The sequence below is a fragment of the Uloborus diversus genome, chromosome 7, assembly GCF_026930045.1.
Source record: "Uloborus diversus isolate 005 chromosome 7, Udiv.v.3.1, whole genome shotgun sequence".
In the NCBI taxonomy this organism is placed as follows: Eukaryota; Metazoa; Arthropoda; class Arachnida; order Araneae; family Uloboridae; genus Uloborus; species Uloborus diversus.
The window spans coordinates 72,421,369-72,445,731 of NC_072737.1; the positions used below are offsets into that span (position 1 = coordinate 72,421,369).

At 33.8% G+C, this 24,363-nt stretch overlaps 1 protein-coding gene across 1 annotated transcript in view; it reads left to right on the plus strand.

Moving 5' to 3' along the window:
- The window catches only part of LOC129225564 (2-Hydroxyacid oxidase 1-like), a 44,661-nt gene that overhangs the window by 6,572 nt on the left and 13,726 nt on the right, over positions 1 to 24,363 (plus strand). The window contains exons 3-5 of the mRNA XM_054860009.1: positions 173 to 264; positions 1,530 to 1,679; positions 12,759 to 12,910. Coding sequence (XP_054715984.1) covers positions 173 to 264; positions 1,530 to 1,679; positions 12,759 to 12,910 — 394 coding nt within the window. The remainder of the gene's footprint in view (positions 1 to 172; positions 265 to 1,529; positions 1,680 to 12,758; positions 12,911 to 24,363) is intronic.

Below are 24,363 nucleotides of genomic sequence, written 5' to 3' on the forward strand. Positions count from 1 at the left end.
ATATAAATTTAGAAGCAGCTGAAACAGTAACTAAGTAATACAGATTTAAAAAAAAAAATCATATGTGAGAGAATTTTAGAGTTATTTGAAAGTATTATTTTCTTGACTCTGCTCTAGAAATGTGTAAAGAAAAAACACGTGAGTTGCATTGACAAAGTTTTTTTTTTAATAGGGAGACGATTCTTCCGTTTTCGAAGGACCTGGTGAATGGGATGACAACTGTGACTGCAGACTAGGTGACAATGCATTTTATGACGATATACTGTAAGTACTTACTCACATAAGTCCTAATTGATCATAATTAATATATATTAACATAAAAGAATGGCTATGTGTATGCTAAGTTTGAGGTATCTCTTCGATACTCAGAAAAACCGTTTTCCCAAATAATAGTAGCATATAACTTCCTTAAATACATAGAATCGTGATTTATCTACTGTGATAAGTCCAGAAAATTTTAATCGAAGTAACATATCTCTTAGAGGAACATAGATTCAGCAAAAATATAGTTGGAGATAAATTAATATAACCTTATAACTGCTAGTTTTATATTTTTGGCAAGCATACACGCAGGGTTTTTGTCCAAACATTTAACTCGCTAAATAGATCAAAATAGAACCAGGCGATCTTCATCTAATTCATATTAGGCAACACTAGTATTGGTTCGATGCAGAATTACATTGCTCTGGTTTACGTTATATATTTCTGGAAACGTTATTTGAAAACTTAATAGGAAGTATTTCTAATGTAAACATGACAAAACTCCAAAACGTCGTTCATAAAAGAGATTTAAATGAAATAGCTAAGTATGTATTTTTCTACATCTATTTGTCGATAAAAAATTCTTTTTTAATGATAAAAACGTTTGTGTCAGAATCAAAAAAATGAACCAACTAATGAACCAACTAATTTAAAAGAAATAACTTGATAAAGCTTAACGATGCTCTAGAGTGCTTTGTTATCTAAGAGATTTCTTACCTTAACAACTAAAGTCTAAGCTTATCCTATTGCAGAATGCTCGAATTTGAAAGAAAAAAAAATAATTGGTGTGCTTGAAAAAAGTTCGATAATTTGAAAAATGATTGTAAAATTTAAATTTTCATCTGAATCAATGTTTTAAAAACTTCGTCGTACTAAGGCAGCTTTCATTATACTTAAAAAAAAGCTTACTGAAAAAGTGAAGCCAACTTATTGTTTTCTTTCTCAGTTTTTTGTATTCATTAGAAAGTTTTAAGTTGATAATAAGCAACTTGCAACAATTTCTGGGAAACATTCAACAGCTGCAAGATTACAAATAAAAGTAGTAATACTCTAAGCCTAAAGATAAGCAGCTGTTATTAATAAATAATTTATTTTAACCTTTTTTTTTTCTCCCGATTAAGTGAATGGAGCTTCTATAAATTTGTATTTTTCCCTTTGCTTCTTTAGGCGAAACAATTAATCATTGATGATGCACATTCCTAGCTTTAAAATAGTCATAATTCAAACTCTATTAAATTTGTTTACATTTGTGTTTAATTTAATTTCAGATACTTAGAAAGAAGATATCAAGATTTCGTTTGCGTGGAGGACTTCAGACAGTATGCATACAGACAGGTAGATGCTGTAAGGTTCAACTTCTTCACAGTTGGTTCCGAGAATGAGACGACAGCCTTCGACAATGTAGATGCGTATGACAGGTTCGTGCTTTGTGTACAGTTTTAGTTCACTTTATAGATGTTGTTGGAATACTATTAGTGATGTCCATCAGACGTTATGAGCAGGTTATAAAATTTGAATATTTCTCAGGGATGCTTAATTCCGTGAAACGCATTTACAAAAGTAGACCACGAAAAAATTTACCTCCACACTGACTTTATTAATAATACCTCCAGCACAAGAAGTACCCAAATCTAGTAGTACGCTAATCTATAAGTAATTATCTAGGAATATTACTTTATCAATCAGTGATTTTTTTGTTTGTTTTGATATCACGGGGTTTTTTTTTTAATTTTTATTTTAAACTAATTTTTTCTTCCTTAAAAACGAAAAAAAAAAGCGAAATTAAAAGTAAATAAGAATTTAATTGTAACACACTCATATCTTTTATAAATGCCGATAGCTAAAGTTAAACATGTAAAATATTTGAATCGCTAAACAGCACTGAAATGTTGGAAACAAAAGTTCAAAAAAGTTGAAACAGTTGTTTTGAAATGATGGTGTCTTTATGAGCCTACCAGCTTTCAATTTTCTTCATATTCAAGTTCTGGATGGCTTGATCGTCTGGATACTGGAGACCATAGTATTTTTATCACGATCTGGGAAGTCAGTCATAATTTTGATCATGTACCCATTAAGTCTCTTTTGATTGCCTAGTTCCATTATCATTACCTAAACTTTTGTGGAAGTCTTACCTTTTGTATTTGCTATTGTACGTTCTCTGCATAGTACAGCAGAATTCCGCTATGCCTTACCTCGGTTATACCACGGATAGCATCGTGTCAAAAAAGTTTCCTTTATCTTTCGCGAAGTCTATACAGTATCGTGCGCCTGCTTTTGTAGTTTTTTTTTTTTTGAAAACAATAAAAGTAACTTTTATTGTTTTCATTTTTTTTGCTTTCTTATTTCGTTTTTGTGATTAACTAATTCCAATATGTTTATCCTTCACTTTGTTTTTTCCTACATTTCTCCATTTTATACATTGCTTCCATACAATGTTTTTCCCGCTGGTAAATTTATTACTAATTTATTCAGAGTGGTTTCATTTTTGAACTTTTCGCATTGTTTATGGGTTTTCTTGTAAAATTTATTACTTAACGGTTTTTTCCTGATGGAATTATATAATAAATTTTGCCTCCAGGTGTCATTTTATCTTTTTTGTTTTGTTTAATTTCGATTTTTTGATATTTACACTATCTCCTGTTCCACCGTGTTGCTTTTCTCGGATGATTTTTCGTCCAGAAGCTCACACCTCTTTGCATCGAAAAAGGTGTTCCTTGTAACACCGAAACACGTGTCTGCAATTTTCTGGAATTTTTGTGTTTTATGACGTTGGATTATTGATTTTTTGAATGGAATGTAGTGTTTTTAGATGGAGAAAATGTGTAACTATCAGTCTATCTATTTGCCCTCCCCCCCCCCCCCAATAACTTTTTAGTGAATAGCCCGACTCGAACAAACTTCTTTTTTTTCTTGCTTGAAAATGTGTTAATCTATGTACAAGAAAATCAATTAAAAGAGCTAACAGTAAGAAAATAAGCCGATAAAATCAACAAATATTGTTTAAAGGTTTAAATATATAACGCTGCCAAATTCGTTTTGTAAGATGTTTAGTATTGACCGATTGGTAAGATCTGTATTTTCCATTTCAAAAGTCACAGTTAATTTCTTGATAAATTTAATTGAATAAATTTTATTATGCATAAAAATAAGTAAATAAAATCGAAGCGAAGTTTAAAAATTTGATACTTAAAAAAAATCACCGAATACCGTTCCCTAAAACATTTTCAATGCTACAAAAATAGTAATACAGATGAAGAACAAAACAAGAAATTACGTGAAGTATTGCATTAGATCTAAATCGAAAAATTGTAGGAACACTAATACATTGACACACTTTAAAATACACCATTATAAGGACTAATTCCAAAAGTAAGGTTCGATGACAAATGAGTCAGTCCGATGAAGACTGAAGGTGAATAAGTGTTATTCAAGCAGATCTTCTTACTAATTCCCACTAACAATTTTAGGTGCTGTTTTGACTCATTAATCCTTTACCAGCGATGACGGCAGATTCCTATGGACAAGAAAATTGCAAATCCCTATAGTTGGGAGGTGGGCAGCGGGAAAATATTTTTACTTGCACAGTAGTCGTTGGCTAATAAATTTTATCGTTAGATATACCAAATATGCAAACCAAGATCACACGCCCTCCCGCCGCTGCCAATATCAAGGATTAGATTCCGAATTTCCTTCGAGGGCCTATTGATCGCCCTCCTTAGCACCACGCACTTCGTACTCCTGTTGCATTAAAGAAAAAAAAAAGACGAGGCAAAACGGACGAACTCAAGACTCGCTTAAGCAACTGACTTAATTCCCAGGCGGTTGTACCGAGAAGAACTTCCACTTCGAGACCAGTTTGTAAGCTCCGCAGAGAAAATAAAATACTAACGAAAACATGTTTTGGGACAAAAGCCGACATTTAGGAACAAATTCGTCGCCAACGGTGAACTGACTTGGCGGAGGGTTGCCATTTCCTCGTATGGTCGGGGAGACACACCCCCCATGGAGATTCTAAAGCCTTTTGTATCTGAAGATTTGAAGAGTTCCAGATGTTCAATCGTTCTTCTCTTTTAACTAATGTACTCATTCGCTACTGTTGAAAAACCGCAACTGATACCACGATTTTTCTCTTTGAGTGGGCCTGGAAGAAGTGTCATCGCGCCGTTCGACCCCTGAGCGTTGTGCGAACTGATGCATCTACTAATCAAAATGAATTCGCCCTAAATTTCCCCGAAGAAACATTATTATTCATTTCCACTTTTGCTGATTTATATCATTGAGGTTGTAAAAACAAAATAACCTTTTTGGTCTGCTACGGGAGTTGTTTTAGGGGAGTATTCTTCTTTTTTTTAATTTAAAGAAATGGTTTAAACGAAGAAATAAATTTAAAAATAGTTAATATTTTTTTTGCTTAATTTTACCCCTTTGACAGGAACACCAAGTGTCTCAGCATCTACTTTACAGCACAAAAAAAATGTTGTATTTTCGGTGCCCAGAGTTTGAGGACTGATTTTAGATAAATTTGGGGCTCTGAATCAAAATATGAAATTAGTTTTTCTCTAGCAGCTCTAGTTTTCAGATAATTTCAGCTGCTTTACCCAAATTATGCAGTTTTAACTCCATTTTATGCATTTCTAAATCTAAGTGTAGGCTTCTGAAACAAGGACTGCCTCCAGCATATTTACTCTGCTATAATCAGTTTGCAGTCTAGTTACATTCAGAAAAACTCACTACATGGAGTAAATATCTAGCAAGTTTAGTAACAAGGCTTCAACGAATTACGGTCAACTTGTAAGTTCTTGCAATGCATATATTCGCTTTGCGTGATGTGTGACGAATTGGATCTTTGTATGTAATATTTTCAGGGTCCGACTAATGTAGACCATAAACAAACTTTTTTGGGGGTCTTCTACAGTCAATCCTTATAAACAAAAGCATTAATAAAGAATCAGGGGTGGTAGTTTCAGGGGTGTTCAGGTGTTAAATCACTTATTCAAAGCAACCCACACTTGTACACATGAAAAACTGTAGATAAATTCAGGAGAGTACCTTAATTTTCTTAAATAGAAACTACAGCAATTTTAGTATTTTTGGGGCTCTTAAAAATTGGGGACACATGGCCAACAGCCTAATTGGTCTGGTTGGTAATTGAGCTCTGATTCTTTTGTATAATACACTATGAATAAAACTTCGAATCAAGATATTTTAGTATTTTAACCATGGAATATTTTCTTGTTCATTTCTGCTGTTTTTTTCATTTTGCAATTCCATGATCGTAGAATGAAACAATATGGTTGACTGCCCCACGGACTATCTGTTTTAGGAATTGCGCAGAAAGTGTTAGATATCGTAAAAGTAGCCTAAACCATAAATTGAACAAACAATATGAATCAAATTTTATTTTGGCGTCTAGGTCCTTAGTTTCTGCAAATATACCTTAACCGTGCAACCTGTAAGAGCAGCCACCCCTTCGTTCCGCAAAATTTCGGCCGTTCAAAATGGGTGGCCGCTTTAAAGGGTTTTTGTTACAGTTGCAATGTTATTCTATATTACGCAATGTAAGTTAGTCTAATACATAGAATGAAATTTGAGACTGCTCTAAAATGGAAATAGTATATTATTTAATTATTGCTTACATTTTTTCGAAGAAAGGATACAATTTGGGACTTGAGTTTTCAATCTTCTCCTACAATTGTTCACAAAATCGAATTCAAAATGCTGCTTGTTGCAATTCAAATGTTTTTCAGTTCAAAATGCCAAAAAGAAAAAAAAAAAAATTGCTCTAACCAATTTTTTTGTCATTGCATCTAAGCAGATTTCTAGTGAAATATAGTGTGTAATTAATTTGTTGACCTGACAACAATAAGAAATGTAATGATATGGAAGCAAACTAATGAACTAATCATGTAAATATTCTTATTTTATGTAATCAAGTGTTTCAGTGTATTATGAATTTTATTGACTCAAATTTTTAATGCAATCTTTATTTTTGATGCAAACAATACAATTGGGAAAATGAGCATACATACCAAACTGATTGAAGTCAAGATAAATTTAATATAAAAGGAAATAACTAATGAAATTGCCTATTGATCATTAGAATATTAGCTCTATATAGGCTGTAGTACGTAGCATTAAAAAACATTGTATTATGAAAAACATTCAATGATTTCAACAGAAATGAATTGAATTTGTGGGATCAAAGCTATTTTTTAAATTAGACATCTTTCATTATTTTTCATCATTGAAAGACTATCACTCATTATCATGTTACCAACCTTTGTTAAATTTTTTTTTTTTTTTTTTTTTTTGCACAATCTAAAACATTTTCACTTTTATTAGAACCTGTTGAATTTGTCAAAGTGAAGTTTCAGTAAGAGTTCTCTCGAGTACATTTCTGGACGAAAATAGTTTTAAACATGAGTTTTTAATTGTTTCCATCCAGGTATAACTAATTTGAATAGTTTCATACGGCGAAATGGATCAAGCTTATTCTCTTCCTACTTAATCATGGAAAATTATCGAACTTTATCGAATATCGGAGTAACTTGCACGCTTAATAAGGGGACCCACTAATGATTTTTGGAAAAATGCTGAATTATCCTAGCCGCTGATACTTTTTAGGAAACTCTGTAAAGATACATTTACCGCTGGCTTCCCGCCTTCCCCATCTCTCTTCTTATTAGTTCTCTCTTCTCTTCCTTTCCTCCGAAAACACCAGTCACTACCCCATCACCCCCAGAGGCACGGAAGAAAAAGCTATGTCCGTAAGGTTAGTCCCCCCCCCCCCCGGAGATCATCAGTGAAATTGTTAATGAGGTCTAAGGATATCAATGGTGCAATACTATAATAAGGTTTAAGGCGAGCTGAACGATGGTTTTTCTTGATCGTTGGCGGTCTGTGATGAATTTCCCCTACTGAATGGAAAACTGGTACTCTGCCCCGCTTAAACGAACACCGTGAGTTCCAAGAAATATTATTCGATTAAGCGGGGAAATTTTATTTATTTTTCCTGATTGACAACGTTTGTCTTAAAACGTTGTAATAAATCAATTTCTAAGTAATAGAAGTAACATGTTTTTTATTAAAAAGCGTTTTAAATAAGCTAAGTAAATAAAAGTACGTATGAAAATTATATGTCACTTACAACTGTGGGTAGTGAATCTTTGTTTCGACACCTTTTTTCAGTTAATATTTCTTGGAGACACTCCATAATAGTGAATTCCCTGCTCAAGGTATTTTGAGATCACCTTTCTAACTTCAATTACCGTGTTTTACGCAATTAATATCTATCAATTTCTTATCTTCTGCAATGTTTATATTTCGTTGTGTTTTTTAATTTAATTATCAACTGTCTGTTGGTAATGGCAACGATAAAAGAAAATAAATAGAATAGTGGATATGCTTTGATAGATTATGAATGTTTTTTCCCCGCCGGTTGTTTGCCGAAAAATACAATTTTTAATTTTTGCGTCAGTAATTGCTCTTAATTAATTTTTAATGTATTCAAAAATTTTCTCAGCTAAAACATATGCGAAAGCTGATCACTATTATTCGATTAACTGGGGAAATTGTTCGTTTAAGCGGAATCCCTAACATTCCGAAATATCTAACATTGGGAAATATTCGGTTCCTGGAGATTTTATTCGTATAAGCGGGGTTTTCGTTACAAGATTAAGCGGGGCTGACAACATTGTGTTTCCATTGCAAACCAAGTGCGCAGAACAAAAATTGACTTATTTTGTAAACAAACAAATAACAGAATTTTTTTAAAAAATACCAAGAACTTTTCATAATGAACTCAAAAGTACAAAATAATTTTTCTGAGTCACAAAGGACAATTTAAGAATTCCTGTAGTTTTCGAAAATGATATCACAAACGGAGAAAAGTGCGACTCACGTCATGAAGAGGATTTATTATTATCTAGCTTTCAATCATAACTTTGAGTGTTGAAACATGCATATTTTTCTTATTGGGAAAGTTTGGTTTGAAATGACTAGAACCGCACTTTTCTTCGTTTGTGGTGTCATTTTCTTAGAATTTTCGAAAAAATACAAGAATTCTTAAATTGCCCTTTCTGATCTAGAAAAGTTATTTTGTCCTTTTGAGTGCATTATGAAAAGTGCTTGGTATTTTTAAAAACATTCTGTTCTTTTATTCTTTTTAGTGTAAATGTATTTCAGAAATAGAATAATTTTACCCTCACGTTTTTAATAAAAATGCTCCCCACTAAAAGGGAAGAAAACCTATGTACGTGTATAAAACTTTAAGCAGTAGGCACTAAAATTTAATCCTTGTTCCTCTGTAGGATTTACGTTTGCTAATTTCATGCTTGCTTCAGAGGAGCCTTGATTCAAAATTTTCATTATGATTGCTTTTAACATTAGTGTTGAAAGGCAACGAAATTTGTAACAATGGATTTTATATTTAAACATTTAATGGGGAAATTACATGAAACTTTTTCATCTTAACTGAAATAATTATTTTATTTTAGAATTTTATTTTTTCAGTGCTAAGTTGTACCTTAAGATTAAGCAAATCATTTAGTGAAATCCTGAAGTCTCTAAGTGATCTAATAGAAGAGATATAAGCAAAACCAGGGCTCAGATTTCTCCGAGACAATCATGCCAAGTATAATAAAAGGGCTGAAATAACAGAATTTTTTTTTAAAAATACTAAGCACTTTTCATAACGCACTCAAAAGGACAAAATAACCTTTCTGTTTCAGAAAGGACAATTTAAGCATTCCTATAGTTTTCGAAAATTCCAAGAAAATGACACCACAAACGAAGAAGAGTGCGGCTCAAATCATAAAGAGAATTTCTTATCATTATCTAGCTTTCAATCATAACTTTGAGTGTTCAAACATGCATATTTTTCTTATTGGGGAAACGTTTTTTGTGTTCTCAAGAAGCATTATAATATTGAATGCAAAATAAACCTAATATTTACTTTTTGTTAAGCTTTAGTAGTTCAAAAAAAAAAAAAAAAAAAAACTCTTAAATACAGAACGTCATGTAACTCTTTTATCTCTGTACTTTTTTGAAAAACCTTCTTCATATAAAAACGCTGTCCAAAAAGGTGATTTTCAGGAAAAAGTTATAAAGGTCACTATATATAGTGTCGTGAAAAGGTCTGCGGACTGATTTCTAGTTGATAAGGATACAATGCGAACATTTATCGCTTGAAATCTGAAGACTTTTATCGTCCTAAAGTTAAAATTGCGGAATAAAACGCAAATGCGTAAGGAACGATAAAATTAAAAATTTTAAAAACCCCCGATTGAGTCGCAACTGCAGAATCAAGAGGGAAAATTGAAAATCCTTTTAAAAGTCTTATATTAATTAAAATCAAAGTCAAGTATTTTTTTTTACTATTAAATAGAAACTGGCAACAGATAAAAACTTTGAATCACTGCTTTTAATTTCCTTGTTGGCCAACAATGAATGGGGTCGTTTCCAAAATTTTAAAAGTATTTTTTTCTGAAAGAGCATGCTTAAAAACACAGGATCTGACCATTTTTTAAATAATTTGTTTAAGTTTAATATTTAAAAAAAAAATGCTAAAATCTGCGCGCTTTCATTGTTTACATTTCTTGCCTATGACATCACAAATGTTGAAATGCCATTCACAGAGCAAAATATTTAATTCGCATCTTTACTCACGTGTATTGGCAACGATATGGTTAATAGCAAGCGCAGAGCGCAATTTTAATTCGCTTCTTGATTATCATAACGTGGAAACGTGGTACAAAGATGCGTTAAAGAGCATCATTTGTGACGTCACCAAGACCACGCCTTGTTTGAAAAATCGGACATATTAAAAAATTAATTAAAAAATAACTGTTGGGAAAATGAAAGAATTTTCTGGGTTATGTTATTTATTTATTTATTTATTTTATTTTATTTTATTTTATTTTGCTTATTCTATCAATTTTAGTGACTAAAAGTACTACTTTTGACTGAAGGAAACAACCCCATTCGGTTTTCAATCGCGTGAATAAAGGCTTAGCCGTTATTAAAATCTGCTTTAAAAAACGTCATAATTCGAATTTTATGAAAGATAGAAGCTCCAAACACATTTTATCAGACGCGGAAAAAAATTCTCTAAATTTTGGTATTAAATTTTGAAATTTTTAACTTTCTCACTGCAAAAATCGCGAAAAACATTTTAGAGGTTTTTAATTAATATCTTCGTTAATTATTGTCATCCAAAGACGCAACCTAGCTAAAAACACTCTCGATCAACTCTCCTTTCGAATTTTTTTTTTAAATAAAGCTGTCCATCCATTTTGGTGCTAGAGAGCGACAGACAGATACACACACATACACATAACGGGAGCTCAGATTTTAAGAAAATGCATATGTACTTGAATAATTGCAAATTGCCTATCTCTACTATATCAGTGATATAATTGATTCACGTGCTTTAAGAATTACTGCGGAACTTAGAATTGGATAGGGAGAATGTCCATCTGTCTCAATTTTTCAGGCTGGCCAAATTGATTTGAGAAGGTAATTCAATAAATGAATTTTTTTTTTCGAAGATCTTCTAACAATTGTTTTACAACAACATAAGGGGTATTTAGCACGTTTGGGAACAAATAACAGACGTGTTTAGCGTTTATCAAAAGTCTAGAGCATTGTGACTGCAGAAATCCACAGTGAAAAACACACGAACACAATGAAAAAGTATGCTTTGGTTTTTCCAGTAACTAAAATAAAATATTTAGATTTCGGATGTTTAGTTCTGATGAAAATTAGTATGCTAATTAATTAATATGTTGAAGTTTGCTGATCGTTTATTTAGTACTTTTGATATAAAGTTATCTTACCAATCCACTAGTACTCTCTTTTTAGAATTAAGAGAGGGGGGGATATTTAAGAGGTAAAAATGTCGCGTAAAAATTAAGTGAAAGGGGGGGGGGGGTTCACAAGCGGTTTCTTTATAATATCTGATACCAGGGTCCACCGACTGATGACAGGCCCTGGTGTTCAGCAAATTGTGATTTAAAAAAAGGACAAAAGAAAAAAAAAATTTGGAAGTGAAAAACAACGCATGTTTTCTTTTGTCCTGCAAAATATTTTATTTTAAGGATTCAAAATTTTTACTCGTTTCATACTTTTGCGCCATTCTAATTTCGCCCCATTTCTTTTAAATCACGTGTAGCTAACTTACGCTTGACGATTCTGCAATGACTTTTTTACTACTCTTTAGCAATGAACCACCGTGCAAATGAGGCTTAATTACCTCCCTTTCATTGCTTTCGCCGAGGGGAGAGAATAGAGAAAATATCTTCACCTCCGGATTCGCATTGCAAATGCAGCGACATCAGCATTGGCGATTTAGTGCCTTTTCGATCATTCAAGCACGCTTTTTCTCAAACTTGGCTCGCCAACCTGTTCCTGAATGTCGACTTTTTGGTCGAACCACTTTTTCGTCAGGGGTCGAAAGGGAGGTTACATACGTTTCTACCGGAGTGGGACATCTTTCGTGAAATATCTTTGGTTGTACCCTCTGGATAGGGGTTAATGATATTATAGCAGCGCTGTAGAATTTTTATACGTATATTTGAACGGCAACCATTAGAAAATGGAACTAGATGCGTAGTAAAATATTAAGTACTGTTAAAAAAAAGATTTTCTCAAGAATATGTTTTGCTCTATAACAAAATGAACCCTAATTTTGGAAAACGCTTCGAATATGCAATAATATTTTAAAAATAAATCATGCATGTCAAATAATATGTATGCAATTGTAATACTAAATACAACTTAAAAGAAGAAAACTGAATTATGCACAAATCAACATTTGAAATTATTGATGAGTAGGGTAAAATAGCGTCTTTTTTATCCGTAAACTTCAACGAAATACCTATAAATAACACTTGCGGGGGGGGGGGGGGAATGGAGCACCATAAGGTACGAAAAAATTTATCGTTCCAAATCAAAGTGGAGGGCGACAGAAGAAAAAGAGTTAGGTAATTATGTGGACGGTTTTAATAGAGTCAAGGCTTTCTAGTTAGAGCTGCAATACTTATAACTTCAGTTCTAATTAGCTTAGAAACTTTGAACAAAACTTTTTCGGTGAAAGCTCTACTCATTCAATTAGTTTAAAGTTAGTATGTTTGAGTATGTTTTCAGCGTTACATGTAGAAAATGATTGAAAATTACTATCAGTATCTCCATTAGTTATTGCTCCATGAAGATGAGGCATAAAAAAATGAGTTATCTGCGAATTTTGAATTTTTCATAACTATCTCGAGGCGCAACTTTCGGCCGTTTCTAGAGACAGTAGCTTACGAGCATACATGCGTTTGTTTATTTGCTTTCGCTTATTTCACGTAAATAGCTATCTAGTATTCGCAAAATTTTGCAGCCAAGATCATGGCAAAGTAAAACTAATAAGCAATTTGATTGCTCAATAATTATGAATGACAACAGTAGGTAAATTTTAGTGGTTAAAAGCACATCTATTGACACTTTATTTTTTCTAGACTGCGGTTGAGACCAAGAGTTTTGCGAGGAGTTGGTGTACGTGATACAACAACCCGTATTCTTGGGGATGGCATTTCCTTCCCCTTGGGAATTTCGCCAATACCATTTCTAGAATATGCGGATCCTGACGGAGAAATTGGTGTGGCTGAAGGTAAGAAAAACAAATTTTTTTTTCAGCATATGATGATAAATGGGTGCCATAGTATGGGTGTTAATATTAGCTTGTGTTTCACACATTACCGTTCTAGGAACTGTGTATTAATTTCGGTGTAACCACTATCGTGTTTTGCCGCAACCACGAAAAGTGAAAAGGATAAAGACATTAGAGAAGGTTTAATACGTTGCAAAAACGTCGCTAGAAACTAAAATCAAGTCAAAACTAAATGATTTATAAAACGAATATTGAAAAATAAAATAATTGGAAATAGACGTAATGCATGTCGATTTGTTTATCTGTCCCCCTCACTTACCTTGAGAGAAATTAGAAAAGTAGTTGAGCTCAGATGGCTGAGATCAGTCAAAAGAGATAAGGTAAGTCAATAATAGTTTAGGCAGAAGGATGATCTTCTTTGAGCAAAAACTGACTTTTTGTAGAGTATGTAAAAAAAAAAAGAAAGAGGTTTGGTCTGTTGTTTTCAAAAGCACTACAAATATTCAGTAAACATTTCATTATTACTTTTACGCAAACGTTCAAAGGGCATATAAATCCTTAAACAAGAAGTTCCGTCCAGAATTAACTGAGCCTTTTTCCCCGTATACCAATCCAATATGTACACTGGTGTAAGAAATTAAGAGAATTTTTAGATTTGGTCTATTATCTCCAGAACTACTGGACCGATTTTAATGAAATTTGGCGTGTTCATACATTGCAAACAATACAAAACAAATAACCATCCAAAATTTAAAATAAACACGCATGGTCATAAATAACACTCGTTAGAGTCTAATGGTATGAAACAGCGGTTGCAAAATTAAACAACAAAATGTGTTAGTAGGTGGTATGGTTCCCCTTACAGACATATAGGCCTCGCAGTGTGACTCCATACTTGAAATGAAGCAGTTTATGAAATCTCAAGGCAATTGCTTCCACTCGTTCATTAACGCTGTTCTCAGGCTATGGAGGGTCCCCGGAGGGGTGTTGCGAGTTGCGATTGCCCTCCCGAGAGCGTCCCAGATATGCTCTATAGGATTGGAGACTAGAAATCTGCTTGGCCAATCCATCCAATGAATATCCTCCCTTCCAAAAATTCGTCGCCCAGAAGAGCTCTATATGGACTTGCGTTAACATCCATTAAAATTAGCTCAGGGCTAGCAGTGCCCCTCAGAGGTGAGCAGAGGGTTCCAAGACCACATCCCTATACCTCGCAACTGTCACAGGGGGGGGGGTCATATGGAGGGGTGTGCGGTCATCCAACACGATGTTTTCCCGGTCCGCCAAACCACCACCGCCATAATGGTCGATTTTGGGGGTATTGGAGGGCAGGTAGCGGGTCCCGGTTCATCTTAACCGACTATTATTGTCATATGTTCATTTGGATAGAAATAGAAACCCGCTACCTACCCTGCAATATCGCAAAATATAATATTATGCCGGTGGTGGTTTGGCTCTCTGGGCAGACATCATGTTGGATGGCAGCACACCCCTCTATGTGTTTGTGAGAGGCTCTGTGACAGTTGCGAGGTATGGGGATGTGGTCTTGGAACCCTCTACTCACCTCTGAAGGGCACTGCTAGCCCTGAGCTAATTTTAATGGATGTTAACGCAAGTCCATATAGAGCTCTTCTGGTCGACGAATTTCTGGAAGGGAGGATATTCACTGGATGGATTGGTCAAGCAGATCTGTAGACTCCAATCCTATAGAGCATGTCTGGGACGCTCTAGGGAGGGCAACCGCAATTCGAAACACTGCTCTGGGGACCGTCCATAGCCTGAGAACAGCGTTGTTGAACGAATGGAAACAATTGTCCCAGGATCCCATAAACGAATTAATTTCAGGTATAGAGTCACACTGCAAGGCCTATGTGTCTGCTAAAGGGACCATACCCTTACTAATCCAGTTTTTTTGCTCAATTTTGCAACCGCTGTTTCATACCATCCTACTCTAACGAGTGTTATTTATGATCATGCGTGGTGGTTATTTGTTTTGTATTGTTTCAATGTATGTACATACCAAATTTCATTCAAATCGGTTCAGTAGTTCCGAAGATAATAGACCAAATCTAAAAATTCTCTTAATTTCTTACACCAGTGTATATTCTGGTATCTGATCAATATTCTCAAAATTAGCTAAAATCTCAAATTATTTAAAACACAGTTTTTTTATGTTTTAAGCTGATATCTAGAAATAAAATATGCCTCGCTCATTAAAAGAATTAAATGCGAAAAAATAAATAAATAAACGAACAAATAAACTATCAGCACCTTTTAAAAAAAAGCAGATAATACATTTTTTTCCGTTAAAAAATCTTTTACCGCTTTCAAACAGAAAAAAAAAGAATTAAAATAATTATGCTAATTAAAATAAATGCATCATATCAAAAAAAAAAATCGTTTGTTTTCCCCTGTTGCCAAAAAATAATTTTAAAAATGAATTAATGCACTTTCAAAAATAAATGAAAACAATAAAAGGTGAACTTAAAGAAATAATTTTCACTGTCCCCCCCCCCCCTCCCCCAAAAAAATAAAAATCGTCTACGCATACCTTTATGCAGAAACATGAAGGACTCTGAATTTCTCCGCAAAAACTAATTACATAAATTAAAATTTTAGAGTGAAAATGAAAACAAATCATATTAGCAATGATTATTAATTACACAGTAAAAATCATAGCTTCGGAGACGGAGTCAATCTCCTTTTGGGACAAAAGCGTCAGATTCAGGAGCCGAAAGTTTTTAATTCAAAGATTCGGAATAGGAATCAGTCATTTTCCCTTAAAGTACGCAACTCTACCAATGTTTTCGGGGTCAGAGTCGGAATTTCTTTAGATAAAGGAGTTGGAGTCGGGGTCAGTCTTTTTTCCTCCGTTTATAAATTCTCGCCAAAACTACGAAGTCATAACCAAAGTCGAGTACTCGGAGTACGACTAATTTTCGGGCACAAGAGTCGGAATGGGAGTCAAGTGCCCCAAAACTCTCGGAGTCGGTAGTTGGTCGTCAAGAGCTATTTCCAACAAAATTTGTTTGAAGTAATTCCACCTTTAAGTTAGGAATTTATATTGACTTTCAGTTTCACCGTAGGCGCTAATGTAAAGGAATCTGAACTGTTCAAAATTGAATGGAAAATTGCTCAAATAAAAAAGATATTTTACATAAATGTTCTTCATCAAAAGCTTTTTCCTTCAAAGTTTCTTTGAAGCAAATTCGCCTCTAAATTCAGGATTTATATTTGCCTTGAATTTTCCCGTAGTCGCCAATGTATTTTTTAAGTATTCAAAATTGAACGAAAAATTGTTCAAACCAAAAAATGTTATGTAGGTCTGTAGTGTCCTTCCTCACCCAGATCTTTCGAGCAACAAAAAAAAAAAAAAAAAAAATGTTCGAATCGGACTATTCACTCAAAAGTTATTAGGGGGGACAGACGGACAGACCGACAAACATTCCCCCCCTCTCAATACCCTACTTTCCAATTTTAGATTTTTAGATATTTATGTAATTATTTTATTTATTTTTGACTTTTTTTTTTCGCAATATTTTAAAGATGCATTAAGCCTTCTTCCATGCTCTTATCTGCTTTCTCTGACTTTTACTGGGAAAGTAAGCTAAAAAGCGGATTTGCTTCAGTAAAACCTAATTAAAATTAACTTCTGACTGAGCTGTGCCAAAAAAGATGTCTTGATTCAGCTTTCCTAGTTTAGATGGATTCAAAAAGCATAACATTAGCTTGGGAAAATATTAAGCATATACCGTTACCAGTCTAAGCTGTAAAAAAGGAAAAGAAAACTGAAGTAGCTACTTAAAAATCCCTTAGAGAAGCTAGGATTCCGTACATTTTTCCAGTAAACGATGCAGCTTTTTTAATCGTTTTGTCTTTTTTGAAGTAAAATTGTCTTTTTATTGCAGGATAAGCTATATACAAGGTTTGTCCCAAAGCCCAAAAGTAATGAGACTTGAAAAAAAAAAAATTCTTATTGATCAAACATGTAATAAAACTTAATACTCTTTTAGATAGTCTCCTCCTGCGTCTACACCTTTGCCCATTTGTTTTCCACGCATCGAGTGTCCTCTAGAACTCGCTTCTGGGAATGCTGTTAAGTCATCTCGACGTGGTCTTTTGAATGTTGTTCAGGTTCTCCAGATGCTTTCATTTCAGCTTCCTTTTCACGTTTGAGAGAAAGTAGTTTGCCGGGGCTATAGAGAGTCAGTGGCACCGTTGAAACACCGGTCCAAGTCAGATTGGAGTCGTCAATGGGAACGGTTGTACAAGACTTTTGACAAAAGTTTCGCGCAAATCCAAGTCCTTCGTATCAGTTCAATGAACATCTGTTTTCTGCAAATTTAATGGTTCTGACATCAAACGAACACATATTCGGCGGTCTTTATTCAGAAAATCTCGCAAACGAGGGACATTATTGTCCGTTCGCGATAGCGAAAATGATGGACGCTCCAGAAGGAACCTCATCGGCGACTTCTTCCCGGCCGTCTTTGAACGACATGCGCCACTTTCTGACCACCTTTTACGACAAGCAATCATCCTTGAAGGCCTGAGTGAACTAATCAAACGTTTTCACTGCCGTCTTTTGGAGTTTGACGCAAAACTTAATCGCATAGCATTGCTCCAAAGTCTCTCCATTACGAAGCTCTGCGCGGAGGTTCTCTGAAATTGACCTCCCACCGCTCCGAGAGCTCGTAGACAACTGAACCTGGTGTCTCTGGAAAGTTTAGAGTCCCTCCCTACCACTTCCAACCGGTCGCGCAGGTGTGGGCAAGATAGTCTCGTAGCAAAAAAAAAAAAAAAGAGTCTTATTACTTTTGGGGCAAACTGTGTAGGTTATTATAAAATTTTGAAAATGTGTAATCTATCTTTTAAAAAAGTTTTTCTAGTAATACTGCAGTTTTTTCTTTTTTTGTAAAAGTGTTATTTTTTTTCTTTTAATTACAAGTGCCTTTTATTGTTTTATTGCTATTGACAAATGTTGATAAAAACGATTCCCCTTCCCAAATCACCCTGAAGAAAAATTTGAAATTATCATAGCACTTGTTAAACAAATAGTAAAAAAAAAATATATATATATATATATATATATATATATATATATATATATATATATATATATATATATACTTTTTGGTGACTAACAAAATCATGAGTACGTTTTTAGTCACGCATGCTCAGTGAAAGCTAAATATAATATCAAAATCTGTGAGTTATGATTTCAAAACATATTGGAAAGTAGTTTCTCCAGTTTTCGTCCCGGTTTAAAGTATCAGATAAAATAACAGATATATACTTTTTAACAACTTAATGAGCTTTAATGGATTGACATTTGGGATTGTTTCACGCCGTCATCCGGGTTCTGATGTCATCTTACATTTATATTAGTGAATCTATATTACTAAAACCTTTGCAGTCTGCCTGGTTCTGCACACGCCACTACGGATTTCTGTCTAGTAAGAACAGAAAATCTATCACCAGATTTAGAAGATTCTCGAGAAACCATTTCGCTTAGTCTCCTGCTTCTAACTCGCTAAGTATCAAAGACGATCAAAATATGTTTTTCTATGTATCAAGACATCCTTTTCGGCTGTTTGTCTGTCCAGGCTCGAGTCAGTTACCATCGGATTTGATAGTTAAACACCGGTGTTACTGTTCTAGAGCATAAACCCGTAACAGGGGCCATTCGGCCACACAGACCGCTCAAAACTTCATCATATTGTTCCATATTTAGTCCGATTGCGTGATCTTTCCCAATAGCTATTTGTTTTGTGACCTTGAGCACCCTTCTTGCTTATGAGCATCTTTTGCAAGTGCATCTGGTTAAAATTTCATTGCATTCTTCAAGAACTGTCTGTGAGATTTCCCCTTCCTTTTAGTGTTACAATTTTCGGCAGTACTATACGTGGCTCTTACGTTAGGAATGCAGAGATGATTTCTCTAATCCGCGTAATGTGGATGAGATGCAACTTGCTAGATGACGTTGAGAAATGTTTGAAATGTTTCCAAAAGTTATGCAATGAATGTTCTAGGGACAAAGAGAGCTGAACTGTTCCTGGAAATACGACATAATGTACTAATATTTAAGGTACCGCCGAAATTTTCTCATAATATGATGTAATCAATTTTCTAGCATTAAACTTTTCTCGACATAATTAATAATTAAAACAAAATCATTACTAAATAATCTATTTGTCTTTTATTACGAGTAGTACATTATTTTCCGCAGCATATGATTTTCCTCGAAAAATCTTATGACTCTAGTAAAATGTCTTTGAAAAAAAATATTTTTTAATTAAAAACTCCAAAATATTGTTTTTTCAAAAGTTCAAAGAACATCTAAGGGAAATACCAGGAATGTATCTCAACTACAGGATTTTAAAAATATTAGAAAATAGCGCTAAGACCTCACGTCCTCGGTTATATAATGCTTTTTCCCCTCCCTTGGCATGGGCTAAAGAAGAATACATTACTAAAACTCTACATTCTTGAAAACTTTTATGGTTTTATGAGATCGTTTACTTGTCCCCCACGTTAGTCGCCGAATCAGACGGTGCAATGCTGCAATCTCTCGAGTGAAGTTGAGATTTGAAAATTCAGAGAAAGAGCTTTGTCTAACCTGGAAAAACACCTAATGGGGTTGTTTCCTTCAGTCAAAATTAATACTTTTAGTCGGTGAAATTGATAGAATAAGCGAAAAAAAAATAACATGGACCCAGGAAATATTTTTATTTTCCCAACAATTATTTTTTAATTAATTTTTTAAAAGGTCCGATTTTTCAAACAAGACGTGGTCTTGATGACGTCACAAATGATGCTCTTTGGAGCATCTTTCCACCACATTTCCACGTTATGATAATCAAGAAGCGAATTAAAATTGCGCTCTACTCTTGCTATCCACCATATCGTTGCCAATACACGTGAGTCAAGATGCGAATTAAATATTTTGCTCTGAGAATGGCAACACAAAATGGCATTTCATCATTTGTGATGTCTCTGGCAGAAGCTTAAACAATGAAAGCGCTCCGATTGAGGTTTTTTTTTAAATATTAAACTTAAACAAATTATTTAAAAAATGGTCAGATCCTATGTTTTTAAGCATGTTCTTTCAGAAAAAAAAATACTTTTAAAATTTTAGAAACGACCCCATTCTAGCCATATTAGATGAGCAATTTAAAACGAAATACCTGCGTCCCTCGTATAACACGGAACTTGTACAACACAGTTTCGATATTATACGGCAGGAAGCTTTAATTTAATCCTTCATGGTTTTGATACAACACGAATGATATTTTTTTTAAGATGGAATTTCATTTCTATTGAGCAATCACAATTGCTTATTGTCTTTATTTTACCGTTCTTGATATTTTGGCTCCTTTTTCAGTTTGAACCGGGGTATCTGCAGCACCACCGGCCCTTGCTCCTCCGCCACTCTCCCCACCAATGCGCCAGAACTGTCAATACACATACACACACGTGCTTCTGAAAACACACGCACACACACGTGCTCCTGAAAACACACGCACACACACGTGCTCCTGAAAACACACGCACACACACGTGCTCCTGCAAACACACGCACACACACATGCTTCCACACACACATGCTCCTACACACACACGCGTGCACACATTCCTCACACGCACAACACAACACACCTACACACACGCGGGTGCCTACACACGCACACACACCTACATCACATGCCTACATCACATGCCTACACACACCTACACACACGTAACCATCCAGGCGAAGGGTTTGGCTTGGGTGGACAGGAGTCATTTCTAGAAACAATAACCCCAAAGAGTAGGGTCCTGTCGCAATTTGTGATAGCGAAAAACATAATTTGAATTCAAAGTGTCAGAATTCAAATTTATTTAATACATTCTGTTAATTTTTGGTAATAACTCCAATATTTTACTTTGTTTTTATGAGACTTGGTTTCGATACAGCACGGTACACATCCCTTGATTTACATTATTTCTAAGTCTCGTTTAACATGGTTTCGATATAACACGAAACACGGTTTCGATACAACACGATAGTTAAAAAGTTATTTTTTAAAAAATCTTTTATAACACGGTTTCGATACTACACGGAACGAATTTAACTGTGTTATACGAGAGACGCCTGTATATATAAAAATATATTTTGCTGATAACGCCGAAACTACATAATTTTTGTAGTTCCAGAGCTACAGTGGCTCCCAAAAGTGTTCGTACACTTTGAAATTTTTTAGTAAAGCAAAAATAACGCGAAACTGAATTCGAATATGAAGTCCACTATTTTTTCACATCATTCCTATGTTATTCTAAACAAAACCCTGTAGTTTTTTTTTTTTTTCAAAAACTGACGGATCTTCTTTTTGAAATGGGTCAAAAAATGAAGAGACAGAGAAATAATACGCCACAAAAGTCATCGTACGCTCAAATATTTTCTAATAAATTCTTGATTAAAATTATCATATGCCGTTTTTTTATTATTTTTGCATTGTGTTGATCCTTAAAAGTCATTTGGCTTTAATTTTTTGTTTTATTATTCCTTAATATTGGTCTTATTACTTTAAAATGGATGGTATTCGTAAAAAAACAAACACCATTCGAAATTTGAATTCTTTCCTCACAGTAAAAGTAAATTGGTTTTAAATGTCTCTAAATTAGTTAATTTATTCCATTCTATATTAATGTGCTTCATAGAATGCTTTAAAGAAAGGAATCGGACCGAAAACAAGGTAAGAAAAAATCAACCGGCAAAATTGATAAAGCGTGATTGGGGATTTACAATTAAAAAATTTATGAAAAATACACATGTGAGTGCTGTAAAAGTTTCTACTGAGTTAAATGAAAATTTTTACCTTTAATTTTCACCTAAAATTGTTCGCTAAGTTCTCTGATTAGCTAAATTAAATGGGACCTCTTCCCGCAGAAATTTTCTTGGCCGTACAAAAAACAGAAAGTTTACGCTTTTCGTCGTAAAATCAATGATAAATAAGCTCAAAACGTTTTGGAATTACGTCTTACTCATAGATAAAAATTAATTCAAGATTTTTGGTTCAATTCTTCTGTTATTGTAAATAGAAGAATAAAGTTAGGAATTTACTCTTAAGAACTTAGTTGGGCCAGTTAATCAGGACGGTGAAGGTGTTCTTGTGAAAGGGTGCATATTAGCATTAGGACTTTGTAGTTTTAATTTTTTTGATGAAATAATGAATCATGCTATTCATTAAATATTTAAAAACCATTTTTAAATTATTAGTCAAAAATTTGGTTATCGGAAACAACTTTGTTTTTTTTTTATCAAGATAGCGATGAGAAGCACACGGTTTTCAACGTTTGCATCTAGTGCCTCAAAAATTGTCCTAAAGTTTAGAAAATACCCCTTCAATCTCCACAGATTTGAACTAAATGTAACATACTTAGAGATATCTAGAGGCTAGATTACGAAAACTCGTTTTTAAAACAAAAATAGAGCTAGAAACAGTAAAACTAATTTCTGAGTAAGTGTAACTGAACACTTACTCAGAAATTACGCAAAAAAAAAAAAAAAGAAAACAAAAGTAAGAAATTTATTCCCTGTCGTTTAAAAGGAGTTGTTGATACTGGATGTTATTCTACTAAATAATAACTTAATAAAAATTTAGATTATTCAATAATATATAGACATTTTTTAAAGTGTACAAAGACTTTTGTGAGATAAAATTTCCGGCAATTTTTGGTTTTTGATTTGAAAAAAATAGTTTCAATATTTTATTAAAAATTTTCATGTAGTTTTGTAGATAATTGATCATAGATCTTATAATTAAACACCTATTCCGAAATATTAAATCTAACCAATGGATAGGGTCCTATTTCATTGAAAGTCGTAGGTGTACGAACACTTTTGGAAGCCACTGTATACTCTGTTTTCTCAAACACATTGATACAATTAATCAAAGTAGGTGTATCACCTACTAATCGATATCTTTTATTTTATTAAAAGGTAAAATTCTTACCCTTTACCGATTCTTTTTGGGCGTCTGCATCTTTATTACTTCGAGGGTTATTTTAATCAACTACAAAAAAAAATCGCAGTGCTTTTTAAAGAAAACTCAATACATTAATACAACACATTATTTACAACTTCAAATAACTATTTACAAATCGGACTCCAAAACTTCGTTCCGTGTTCCATCAGTTTTATTTTTTTTTTATTTATACTCAGTTCACTTCACATCTGTGGTGGAAGGAAAGTTCAAAATAAAAGTCCAAGGCTAACCTCGATCAGTTGCGACACTTAGTGCTCTTTTCAATGTCTCAATATCATTGTATGTCAATGAAAATCGGTATACACGATCTATGGACCAATAACACAATATGCATAAAACAAATACTTGTCCAAAGTTTTTACCACCAGGTTCGAGTTTCTTTGCATTTTTATCGATTGCAATTTTAAATGCCAATTGCTGCAAATTAATGGAAACTGTTCGCAAAACGCATTACATACTTTAAACATATGATTGAAGCAAATTGAAAGCCATTGAGAAAATTCTGTGATAAAAATGATGCTTTTAATTCCTAGTTTTGTGTTTTTCTTCCTACATCCCCTTTTCATTATCTGGGATATGTTTTAGCCAGTTTCTTCCTTTCTTCTTCTTTTTTTTTATAAGTTTCCTTTTTTCGTAGTGCGTGTAGTATGTACATCAAGTCTGAATACTTTACGTCTAGTAGGACGAGCTTTGCATAAGTCTATACAGGAAACTTTAAATATGACCACCCATTACCACACCGCTCTAAAGAAGTTTGGTAGTTCAAATTTCATAATTACGACACTATTAAAGTAAAATAAAATTTTCTAGAAACGACCATAATGTAAACGACCAGTCGTAAATTGGAGTTTTTACCTGAAATAGCATAACAATACTTTTTCGAGAATAATAATAATACTACTTTGAAATTTTATTTACGAACGAGGCTTTGTTACACAATATGCTCGATTATCTTTAAAAGTTATATTTCAAATCAAAAATACAGCCTGCCACAAAAATAAGCACCCAGAATGAAACAAGCTATAACCCAAAACGTAACACATATGTTAGTATTTAAGAAGATAAGCAAATGATTACAAATTCAGAAAAACAATAATAATAAAAAATTATATTAATTTGAATTTTTTCATCTTGAATTCAAATTATATTTTTCGCAATCACGAGTGTGTGTGTGTATGTATGCGCGTGTGTGTTTGCGTAGGCGTATGTGTGTGAGTGTATGTATGCATGTGTGTGCGTGTTGTGTATGCAGTGGCTGTGCGTGGGCGTTCGTGTGTGTGTGTGTGTGTGTGTGTGTAGGCGTTCGTGTGAGTGTGTATGTAGGCATGTGTGTTTGTGTCTGTGTGCAGGCATGAGTGTGTGTATGTGTGTGTGTAGGAGTGTGTGTATGTGTAGGTGTGTGTGTATGTCTGTGAGTTTGTAGGT